Source organism: Gigantopelta aegis, chromosome 14, assembly GCF_016097555.1.
Source record: "Gigantopelta aegis isolate Gae_Host chromosome 14, Gae_host_genome, whole genome shotgun sequence".
Lineage (NCBI taxonomy): Eukaryota > Metazoa > Mollusca > Gastropoda > Neomphalida > Peltospiridae > Gigantopelta > Gigantopelta aegis.
Window position 1 is genome coordinate 48,142,564 of NC_054712.1, and position 12,927 is coordinate 48,155,490.

Genomic DNA, 12,927 nt, shown 5'->3' on the forward strand with positions numbered 1-12,927 from the left:
GACGAGACATGCTTGCTTTATGTCTTGTCTTTACACGGTAAAAAGACGAGACATGGTTGCTTTATGTCTTGTCTTTACACGGTAAAAAGACGAGATATAGGTGCTTTTTGTCTTGTCTTTACACGGTAAAAAGACGAGACATGGTTGCTTTTTGTCTTGTCTTTACACGGTAAAAAGACGAGATATAGGTGCTTTTTGTCTTGTCTGTACACAGTAAAAAGACGAGATATAGGTGCTTTTTGTCTTGTCTGTACACAGTAAAAAGACGAGATATAGGTGCTTTTTGTCTTGTCTGTACACAGTAAAAAGACGAGACATGGTTGCTTTTTGTCTTGTCTGTACACGGTAAAAAGACGAGATATAGGTGCTTTTTGTCTTGTCTTTACACAGTAAAAAGACGAGATATAGGTGCTTTTTGTCTTGTCTTTACACAGTAAAAAGACGAAATACAGGTGCTTTTTGTCTTGTCTGTACACAGTAAAAAGACGAGATATAGGTGCTTTTTGTCTTGTCTGTACACAGTAAAAAGACGAGATATATAGGTGCTTTATGTCTTGTCTTTACACGGTAAAAAGACGAGATATAGGTGCTTTTTGTCTTGTCTGTACACAGTAAAAAGACGAGATATAGGTGCTTTTTGTCTTGTCTTTACACAGTAAAAAGACGAGATACAGGTGCTTTTTGTCTTGTCTGTACACAGTAAAAAGACGAGATATAGGTGCTTTTTGTCTTGTCTGTACACGGTAAAAAGACGAGATATAGGTGCTTTTTGTCTTGTCTGTACAGGGTAAAAAGACGAGATATAGGTGCTTTTTGTCTTGTCTGTACACAGTAAAAAGACGAGATATAGGTGCTTTTTGTCTTGTCTTTACATGGTAAAAAGACGAGATATAGGTGCTTTTTGTCTTGTCTTTACACAGTAAAAGACGAGATATAGGTGCTTTATGTCTTGTCTGTACACGGTAAAAAGACGAGATATAGGTGCTTTTTGTCTTGTCTGTACACAGTAAAGACGACGAGATATGGTTGCTTTTTGTCTTGTCTGTACACAGTAAAAAGACGAGACATGGTTGCTTTTTGTCTTGTCTTTACACAGTAAAAAGACGAGATATAGGTGCTTTTTGTCTTGTCTGTACACGGTAAAAAGACGAGACATGGTTGCTTTATGTCTTGTCTTTACACAGTAAAAAGACGAGACATGCTTGCTTTATGTCTTGTCTTTACACGGTAAAAAGACGAGACATGGTTGCTTTATGTCTTGTCTTTACACGGTAAAAAGACGAGATATAGGTGCTTTTTGTCTTGTCTTTACACGGTAAAAAGACGAGACATGGTTGCTTTTTGTCTTGTCTTTACACGGTAAAAAGACGAGATATAGGTGCTTTTTGTCTTGTCTTTACACGGTAAAAAGACGAGACATGGTTGCTTTTTGTCTTGTCTGTACACAGTAAAAAGACGAGACATGGTTGCTTTTTGTCTTGTCTTTACACAGTAAAAAGACGAGATATAGGTGCTTTTTGTCTTGTCTGTACACGGTAAAAAGACGAGACATGGTTGCTTTATGTCTTGTCTTTACACAGTAAAAAGACGAGACATGGTTGCTTTTTGTCTTGTCTTTACACGGTAAAAAGACGAGACATGGTTGCTTTATGTCTTGTCTTTACACGGTAAAAAGACGAGATATAGGTGCTTTTTGTCTTGTCTTTACACGGTAAAAAGACGAGACATGGTTGCTTTTTGTCTTGTCTTTACACGGTAAAAAGACGAGATATAGGTGCTTTTTGTCTTGTCTTTACACGGTAAAAAGACGAGACATGGTTGCTTTTTGTCTTGTCTGTACACAGTAAAAAGACGAGACATGGTTGCTTTTTGTCTTGTCTTTACACAGTAAAAAGACGAGATATAGGTGCTTTTTGTCTTGTCTGTACACGGTAAAAAGACGAGACATGGTTGCTTTATGTCTTGTCTTTACACAGTAAAAAGACGAGACATGCTTGCTTTATGTCTTGTCTTTACACGGTAAAAAGACGAGACATGGTTGCATGTTGCTTTATGTCTTGTCTTTACACGGTAAAAAGACGAGATATAGGTGCTTTTTGTCTTGTCTTTACACGGTAAAAAGACGAGACATGGTTGCTTTTTGTCTTGTCTTTACACGGTAAAAAGACGAGATATAGGTGCTTTTTGTCTTGTCTGTACACAGTAAAAAGACGAGATATAGGTGCTTTTTGTCTTGTCTGTACACAGTAAAAAGACGAGATATAGGTGCTTTTTGTCTTGTCTGTACACAGTAAAAAGACGAGATATGGTTGCTTTTTGTCTTGTCTGTACACGGTAAAAAGACGAGAGATAGTTGCTTTATGTCTTGTCTTTACACAGTAAAAAGACGAGATATAGGTGCTTTTTGTCTTGTCTTTACACAGTAAAAAGACGAAATACAGGTGCTTTTTGTCTTGTCTGTACACAGTAAAAAGACGAGATATAGGTGCTTTTTGTCTTGTCTGTACACAGTAAAAAGACGAGATATAGGTGCTTTATGTCTTGTCTTTACACGGTAAAAAGACGAGATATAGGTGCTTTTTGTCTTGTCTGTACACAGTAAAAAGACGAGATATAGGTGCTTTTTGTCTTGTCTTTACACAGTAAAAAGACGAGATACAGGTGCTTTTTGTCTTGTCTGTACACAGTAAAAAGACTAGATATAGGTGCTTTTTGTCTTGTCTTTACACGGTAAAAAGACGAGACATGGTTGCTTTTTGTCTTGTCTGTACAGGGTAAAAAGACGAGATATAGGTGCTTTTTGTCTTGTCTGTACACAGTAAAAAGACGAGATACAGGTGCTTTTTGTCTTGTCTTTACATGGTAAAAAGACGAGATATAGGTGCTTTTTGTCTTGTCTTTACACAGTAAAAGACGAGATATAGGTGCTTTATGTCTTGTCTGTACACGGTAAAAAGACGAGATATAGGTGCTTTTTGTCTTGTCTGTACACAGTAAAAAGACGAGATATGGTTGCTTTTTGTCTTGTCTGTACACAGTAAAAAGACGAGACATGGTTGCTTTTTGTCTTGTCTTTACACAGTAAAAAGACGAGATATAGGTGCTTTTTGTCTTGTCTGTACACGGTAAAAAGACGAGACATGGTTGCTTTATGTCTTGTCTTTACACGGTAAAAAGACGAGACATGCTTGCTTTATGTCTTGTCTTTACACGGTAAAAAGACGAGACATGGTTGCTTTATGTCTTGTCTTTACACAGTAAAAAGACGAGATATAGGTGCTTTTTGTCTTGTCTTTACACGGTAAAAAGACGAGACATGGTTGCTTTTTGTCTTGTCTTTACACGGTAAAAAGACGAGATATAGGTGCTTTTTGTCTTGTCTGTACACGGTAAAAAGACGAGATATAGGTGCTTTATGTCTTGTCTTTACACGGTAAAAAGACGAGATATAGGTGCTTTATGTCTTGTCTTTACACGGTAAAAAGACGAGATATAGGTGCTTTTTGTCTTGTCTTTACACAGTAAAAAGACGAGATACAGGTGCTTTTTGTCTTGTCTGTACACGGTAAAAAGACGAGATATAGGTGCTTTTTGTCTTGTCTGTACACGGTAAAAAGACGAGATATAGGTGCTTTATGTCTTGTCTTTACACGGTAAAAAGACGAGATATAGGTGCTTTTTGTCTTGTCTGTACACAGTAAAAAGACGAGATATAGGTGCTTTTTGTCTTGTCTTTACACAGTAAAAAGACGAGATACAGGTGCTTTTTGTCTTGTCTGTACACAGTAAAAAGACTAGATATAGGTGCTTTTTGTCTTGTCTTTACACGGTAAAAAGACGAGACATGGTTGCTTTTTGTCTTGTCTGTACAGGGTAAAAAGACGAGATATAGGTGCTTTTTGTCTTGTCTGTACACAGTAAAAAGACGAGATATAGGTGCTTTTTGTCTTGTCTTTACATGGTAAAAAGACGAGATATAGGTGCTTTTTGTCTTGTCTTTACACAGTAAAAGACGAGATATAGGTGCTTTATAGGTCTTGTCTTGTACACGGTAAAAAGACGAGATATAGGTGCTTTTTGTCTTGTCTGTACACAGTAAAAAGACGAGATATGGTTGCTTTTTGTCTTGTCTGTACACAGTAAAAAGACGAGACATGGTTGCTTTTTGTCTTGTCTTTACACAGTAAAAAGACGAGATATAGGTGCTTTTTGTCTTGTCTGTACACGGTAAAAAGACGAGACATGGTTGCTTTATGTCTTGTCTTTACACGGTAAAAAGACGAGACATGGTTGCTTTATGTCTTGTCTTTACACGGTAAAAAGACGAGACATGGTTGCTTTATGTCTTGTCTTTACACGGTAAAAAGACGAGACATGGTTGCTTTATGTCTTGTCTGTACACGGTAAAAAGACGAGACATGGTTGCTTTATGTCTTGTCTTTACACGGTAAAAAGACGAGACATGGTTGCTTTATGTCTTGTCTTTACACGGTAAAAAGACGAGATATAGGTGCTTTTTGTCTTGTCTTTACACGGTAAAAAGACGAGACATGGTTGCTTTTTGTCTTGTCTGTACACAGTAAAAAGACGAGACATGGTTGCTTTTTGTCTTGTCTGTACACAGTAAAAAGACGAGATATAGTTGCTTTATGTCTTGTCTTTACACGGTAAAAAGACGAGATATAGGTGCTTTTTGTCTTGTCTTTACACGGTAAAAAGACGAGACATGGTTGCTTTTTGTCTTGTCTGTACAGGGTAAAAAGACGAGATATAGGTGCTTTTTGTCTTGTCTGTACACAGTAAAAAGACGAGATATAGGTGCTTTTTGTCTTGTCTTTACATGGTAAAAAGACGAGATATAGGTGCTTTTTGTCTTGTCTTTACACAGTAAAAGACGAGATATAGGTGCTTTATGTCTTGTCTGTACACGGTAAAAAGACGAGATATAGGTGCTTTTTGTCTTGTCTGTACACAGTAAAAAGACGAGATATGGTTGCTTTTTGTCTTGTCTGTACACAGTAAAAAGACGAGACATGGTTGCTTTTTGTCTTGTCTTTACACAGTAAAAAGACGAGATATAGGTGCTTTTTGTCTTGTCTGTACACGGTAAAAAGACGAGACATGGTTGCTTTATGTCTTGTCTTTACACGGTAAAAAGACGAGACATGGTTGCTTTATGTCTTGTCTTTACACGGTAAAAAGACGAGACATGGTTGCATTATGTCTTGTCTTTACACGGTAAAAAGACGAGACATGGTTGCTTTATGTCTTGTCTGTACACGGTAAAAAGACGAGACATGGTTGCTTTATGTCTTGTCTTTACACGGTAAAAAGACGAGACATGGTTGCTTTATGTCTTGTCTTTACACGGTAAAAAGACGAGATATAGGTGCTTTTTGTCTTGTCTTTACACGGTAAAAAGACGAGTCTTTACACGGTAAAAAGACGAGACATGGTTGCTTTTTGTCTTGTCTGTACACAGTAAAAAGACGAGACATGGTTGCTTTTTGTCTTGTCTGTACACAGTAAAAAGACGAGATATAGTTGCTTTTTGTCTTGTCTTTACACGGTAAAAAGACGAGACTTTATGAGTAAAAAGACGAGATATAGGTGCTTTTTGTCTTGTCTTTACACGGTAAAAAGACGAGATATAGGTGCTTTTTGTCTTGTCTTTACACGGTAAAAAGACGAGATATGGTTGCTTTTTGTCTTGTCTTTACACGGTAAAAAGACGAGATATAGGTGCTTTTTGTTTTGGCAACAGCATCAACTTTTGAGTTAGTGTTGTAACGATTTCGCTTTCTCAGCACGTGCCCACTTATAGACTGGTGCTAGAATCGAATTAAATACAGTTCTAAAAATGCCTTGCTGGGTTCGGCTACCCCTTTCGGTCGTAGACTTCCAAAAATCACATTTTAATATGTAAACTCATGATTAACCTTTCTCACTAACTAATCCAATAATCACATAAGTCGTCCTTTTTCACAGTGTTTATTTAAGGGTTTCAATAGATCATAAAAACAATTACAGTTAACCAGCAAAATAACTAAGATTTTTAATAGATTTCATTATTGACATTGAGAGATACAGGTTACATAATAGTTATTCAAATTTCCCACAACTCAACCACCATTCAATTCCCCGCCAATGAAACATTAAGAATCCCAATATGGATTACTATTTGTTTATTCTAAGAGAATGAAAATCCATCGAAAACATCTAAAACGTACCTAAAGCTAAACATTCATTTCCACTCGTGAAACCACAAGATTCCCAAACGTGGAATACTTGGTAATTTACGAGACAGAAATAATATTTCCTTCACTCAATTCCTCTCTCCAAAATTCCAATAATCTTCTTTCTAAAATATTTTAGTAACCTCTCAAGTGTCAATACAAAATAAGTCTAACAATAATTTTAAGGTTTACGGTAATGCAATGCGAGACGGTGACAATTAACAAAAATACACTACCATTTAGTTAATGAATTACATAATAAATAAATAGCTTACCACTGTCAGTTCTCACATAATAAATCTAAAAACACAATTTGGAATAACCGAGTGAGAGAGAGCCATTCAAAATCTACACATAAAAAAACACAATCAACAAACACACATGTACCTGTGGTTGGAAAGTCAGAAGTGAGTCAACGAATGGACAAATCTAGCATTAATACATGGAATGGCTCTCATTGGTCCAAATTAATGACATGACATTAATCGGACATGACGATTGGTTAACCTATCATAACAATTCTTCGTAGAAATAACGAAGATTAACGACAACTTAATTATAGCCGAATATTGCCGAAAATTATACATCGCTACAACAAAAATTACTTAAATAAAATAAACAATTCTAACTTAATTATCTTCTCAAATGATATCCCAAAATACAATATAACATTATTATTGTTTAACCCCTCCCCAAATATTACACAACGTGATATTAACTATAAAATCCAAGCCTAAACATTACAACATTATATGGTCTCATGCCACTGTTTGGAAAATCAATGGATCTGAATGATCGTTCCTGTAACTTTACCCATCAATAATCTGATTCATAGAAGGCTGATTAAAGTGCTAATAGGGTGCTAGAAATGTTAGCATAAGAAGTTCAGAAACCAAGAAGTAAAATTAAGAAACCAAACATAAGTAGAAAAAGGACAGACAACAAATCAGATTATTCAGGAAAGTATTGGAAATATACAAATTTGTTACAGTGTTAAAGTTTTGCACTTAGATAAGTTTCTCACAAGTTATGTACGTCCTAGGTCAGTAAAACTTGGTTTATAATGGCTCTGAGTGATGTTCATCACAGGGCACTGAGTGATGTTCACCACATGGCACTGAGTGATGTTCACCACAGGGCACTGAGTGATGTTCACCACAGGGCACTGAGTGATGTTCACCACAGGGCACTGAGTGATGTTCACCACAGGGCACTGAGTGATGTTCATCACAGGGCACTGAAAATTGTTATGGCAGGTGAGACATTTAATTCCCCTGAATTAATGATATTTCGGAAACACTTTTCTTTTTACATCAAGCCAAACTGAAATAATTAATAAAACACCCAAAAACATTTAATGGAGTCTGGTAGGGCTTATAAATGTCTGTGTTGACTGTGTTGCAGCGTTTGGTTCGATACCCACTCAGGATATCGACGGCTCTGTGTCGCCCCCGTCGTCTCTGCACAAAACGACGATGGGCCTGAACAAGGGGATCCAGGGCCACCACAACTCGTGCTACCTTGACGCCACGCTGTTTGCCATGTACTCCTTCACCACCGTGTTTGACGGTATCCTCCATCGGCCGCGCAACGACACGGATCTCAAGGAGTACAACGAAGTGCAGCGAGTCCTCAAGGATATGATCGTAAATCCACTGAGAACGTAAGTTGTAAATCCACTAAGAAAATAAGTTGTAAATCCACTGAGAAAATAAGTTGTAAATCCACTGAGAAAGTAAGTTGTAAATCCACTGAGAAAGTAAGTTGTAAATCTTCTAAGAAAGTAAGTTGTCAATCCACTGAGAAAGTAAGTTGTGAATCCACTGAGAAAGTAAGTTGTAAATCCTCTCAGAAAGTAAGTTGTAAATCCACTGAGAAAGTAAGTTGTAACTCCACTGAGAAAGTAAGTTGTAAATCCACTGAGAAAGTAAGTTGTAAATCCTCTAAGAAAGTAAGTTGTAAATCCACTAAGAAAGTAAGTTGTAAATCCACTGAGAAAATTAGTTGTAAATCCTCAAAGAAAGTAAGTCATAAATCCACCTAGAAAGTAAGTCGTAAATTCACTAAGAAAGTAAGTCGTAAATTCACTGAGAAAGTAAGTCGTAAATCCACTAAGAAAATAAGTTGTAAATCCACTAAGAAAGTAAGTTGTAGATTGTTATTCCACTAAGAAAGTAAGTTGTAGATTGTTATTCCACTAAGAAAGTAAGATATTATTGTTAATCCACTAGAAAGTAAGTTGTCAATCCACTAAGAAAGTAAGTTGTAAATCCACTGAGAAAATAAGTTGTAAATCCACTGAGAAAGTAAGTTGTAAATCCACTGAGAAAGTAAGTTGTAGATTGTTAATCCACTAAGAAAGTAAGATATGATTGTTAATCCACTAGAAAGTAAGTTGTTAATCCACTGAGAAAGTAAGTTGTAAATCCACTAAGAAAGTCAGTTGTTAATCCACTAGGAAAGTAAGTTGTTAATCCACTAAGAAAGTAAGTTGTAGATTGTTATTCCACTAAGAAAGTAAGATATTATTGTTAATCCACTAGAAAGTAAGTTGTTAATCCACTTAGAAAGTAAGTTGTAAATCCACTAAGAAAGTAAGTTGTTAATACACTAAGAAAGTAAGTTGTCAATACACTAAGAAAGTAAGATATGATTGTAAATCCACATAAAAAATAAGTTGTTAATCCACTAAGAAAGTAAGTTGTAAATCTACTAAGAAAGTAGGTTGTTAATCCACTAAAAAAGTAGGTTGTTAATCCACTAAGAAAGTAAGTTGTTAATCCACTAAGAAAGTAAGTTGTAAATCCACTAAGAAAGTAAGTTGTTAATCCACTTACAAAGTAAGTTGTTAATCCACTAACAAAGTAAGTTGTTAATACACTAAGAAAGTAAGTTGTTAATACACTAAGAAAGTAAGATATGATTGTAAATCCACTTAGAAAGTAAGTTGTTAATCCACTAAGAAAGTAAGTTGTAAATCCACTAAGAAAGTAGGTTGTTAATACACTAAGAAAGTTGTTAATCCACTAAGAAAGTAAGTTGTTAATCCACTAATAAAGTAGGTTTTTAATACACTAAAAAAGTAAGTTGTTAATCCACTAAGAAAGTAAGTTGTTAATCCACTAAGAAAGTAAGTTGTTAATCCACTAAGAAAGCAAGTTGTTAATCCACTAAGAAAGTAGGTTGTTAATCCATTAAGAAAGTAAGATATGATTGTTAATCCACTAGAAAGTAAGTTGTTGATCATAATTCCACTATGGAAGTTAGTTGTTAATCCTCTAAGAAAGTAAATGGTTAATCCACTAAGAAAGTAAGTTGTTAATCCACTAAGAAAGTAGGTTGTTAATACACTAAGAAAGTTGTTAATCCACTAAGAAAGTAAATTGTTAATCCACTAAGAAAGTAAGTTGTTAATCCACTAAGAAAGTAAGTTGTTAATCCTCTAAGAAAGTAGGTTGTTAATACACTAAGAAAGTTGTTAATCCACTAAGAAAGTAAGTTGTTAATCCACTAATAAAGTAGGTTGTTAATACACTGAAAAAGTAAGTTGTTAATCCACTAAGAAAGTAAGTTGTTAATCCACTAAGAAAGTAGGTTGTTAATACACTAAGAAAGTAAGTTGTTAATCCACTAAGAAAGCAAGTTGTTAATCCACTAAGAAAGCAAGTTGTTAATCCACTAAGAAAGTAGGTTGTTAATCCATTAAGAAAGTAAGTTGTTAATACACTAAGAAAGTAAGATATGATTGTTAATCCACTAGAAAGTAGTTAATCCACTAAGAAAGTAATTTGTTAATACACTAAGAAAGTAAGTTGTTAATCCACTAAGAAAGTAAGATATGATTGTTAATCCACTAGAAAGTAAGTTGTAAATCCACTAAGAAAGTAGGTTGTTAATCCACTAAGAAAGTAAGTTGTTAATACACTAAGAAAGTAAGTTGTTAATCCACTAAGAAAGTAGGTTGTTAATCCACTAAGAAAGTAAGTTGTTAATCCACTAAGAAAGTAAGTTGTTAATCCACTAAGAAAGTAAGTTGTTAATCCCCTAAAAAGGTAAGTTGTAGATTGTTAATCCACTAAGAAAGTAAGATATGATTGTTAATCCACTAGAAAGTAAGTTGTTGATCATAAATCCACTATGGAAGTTAGTTGTTAATCCTCTAAGAAAGTAAGTTGTTAATCCACTAAGAAAGTAAGTTGTTAATCCACTAAGAAAGTAAGTTGTAAATCCTCTTTGTAAGTCTTTTAGCATTGCACTTTGAGTTCGCCAAGTTGCGAGAGTTTAGTGAATTAGGGCCCTGATCTGTTATTTTGTGCTTTGCAGATGTAACTATGTGAGAGCTGATAAAGTGATGAAATTCAGAGAACTTCTTGACAAATTTGGAAAGATTTCCGGCATGATGAGTGAAGAGAAGGGTATGTTTAAACCTGCTTGTTTGCGCTATGTTACGGCTGTTCTATAGTTTATCACATGAATGAGGCAGGAGGTATGGGGGAGGTCGGGTGCTTATGGAGGAAGCAAGAAGCAATGTAATTATTATTTTATGCTAGGTGGACCTGCAGTAAAAAAAATTCTCTAATACTATGTATAATGTTTTATTTTATGGCTGGTGGGTAAATATATATATTTTAATACATAGATTACAGTACATCGAAACACATTTTAAAAAATATCTCATTCTAGATGCTAACAGGGTATTTTAATATGGTCATAAATTAAAGATCTGACATAAATAGAAATTATTATATGAGCTTGTGTTGCATACTGATTTTATGAAATGAGTGACAGGTTTTTGTATTGCCCAAAGTGAGAGCGAGCATAATACATAAATCCTGACACGAGTTTGTAAAATCAGTACGACACACACACGAGTGTATTAAATCAGTAAATCAAAATGTTTCAACCACAGCTAGAAGGAGACGATGAAATGATGTCATATTTCACATGCACAGTCTAAACTAAGACTGGGGAAGCAACGTTATGTTATGACGTCGCTTCCCAAAATTACGTCATTACACTTGTTAACACACATGTGCTTCATATGATTTTTACTAACTTGGTTATGTTGAACCATGTGGATAATAAATAGAGGATTCGTCACGAGTGTTTGTTAATATGTAAAATATCAACCGAATGTTAGTTAATCAGTATTTGTCGAGGCTCTACAGAGATAAATACCGATTTATGACACGAGGTTGATATTTTACATATTCACAAGCATAAGTGGCAAATTTTATTTATCCTATAACCTTTTTAAAATAGTTTCAGTGTCATTATTTACCAAACAACAAATTCAATACAGTGTTTTATCGTGGATTGATATGTTTCAGTGAAAGACGTTCGATCAGCTGATTGGGCGTCTTGCTACTCATAACAAGTAGATTACACAACAACATAGTTCTCCAATAACTCTACAAATTAATCATTATAAATAACAAACTCATCTGTTTATAGTTTGTAATTGGTTATTATTCACAACAATAAAATATTTAAGTAAATAATTAAATCCCAGAAACGAATACTGAAAACAACAAGTCAACAGGTCAGTGCTTTAACCTAAATATGGCGCAGCAATATGTGAATTGATAACTGTCACTGCTCAAGTTTGTTTATCTATACCTTGCAAATTTGAATACCATTATTAACCGGGTTAATACACTAAATTATCACATGGGTTTGTGACATGGATATCATGGGTAAGTTATAGAATAAATACAAGTATGACGTGTCCTGAGTAGACAGGGTTTCTGCCAGAGGGTAAAATGGGTATGGTGCCATACCCCAAAATATTTGCAGATTTTATTTTTTTAAGTTAACCTGTTGACAAAATTAATGACTCTTATCATTATTGTATGATTTTCTTAACCCTAAACCCATTTTCTTTCTGGCGGAGCTCATCCCCACCGTCACCCCCCCATACTGCCTGATGACTGTGGTTGCATTCAATTCCATAGCACCATACCCAAAAAAAATTTCTGGCAGAAACACTGATAGAATATTAATTCTGGTGATCTGTTCCTTAAAATGTAGCTAAGTTCTTTGAATTGGGATTTTTAAATAAAACAAAACATGTTTTAAATATTGTAAAACAAAACTCAAACTGTTAGCTGTTTCTACTAATTATTTTATTAACAAAACTTTTTTGTTTTCAGATCCAGAAGAGTTCCTTCACTTGCTGTTAACTCAGATTATGAAATCTGACCCTCTGCTACATTTAAGGTAACTAACGATCTGGGGCCTAATTTACTAAACTCTCACAACTTTGCGATCTTGCAGTGCAATGCTAAAAGACTTGCAAAGAGGATGCTTTGTTGTCTAGCAGAGCCTAAGAGACCTTTGTGAATTAGGCCCCTGGTATCACACAGTCTTTGATATATCTGTACTAGGTCAAAGTCGATTATTACATAATTGACAGGTGTTAACTAGTCGGTAACCAGTCAATTCGTACCATAGTCATGTCGTACCATAGTCATTTCGTACCCAATTTTACCATTTTGTACCCAAGTCATTTCGTACCATAGTTATTTGGTCATTTCGTACCATAGTTATTTCGTACCATGTCTGTTTGGTCATTTCGTACCTCAATCATTTATCAGCTTAGTTGACTGATAGATAGTAAAATGTCGAATTACTGATTTAAAAAATAAACATTAGGCTAATGCAGCTATATTGAAGCCCCACCCTTAAGAAA

At 35.0% G+C, this 12,927-nt stretch overlaps 1 protein-coding gene across 1 annotated transcript in view; it reads left to right on the forward strand.

The window, feature by feature from the left end:
• LOC121388184 (ubiquitin carboxyl-terminal hydrolase CYLD-like) overlaps positions 1-12,927 on the forward strand; it is a 42,109-nt gene that overhangs the window by 21,061 nt on the left and 8,121 nt on the right. Inside the window, exons 7-9 of the mRNA XM_041519449.1 lie at positions 7,641-7,899; positions 10,560-10,651; positions 12,389-12,455. Coding sequence (XP_041375383.1) covers positions 7,641-7,899; positions 10,560-10,651; positions 12,389-12,455 — 418 coding nt within the window. The remainder of the gene's footprint in view (positions 1-7,640; positions 7,900-10,559; positions 10,652-12,388; positions 12,456-12,927) is intronic.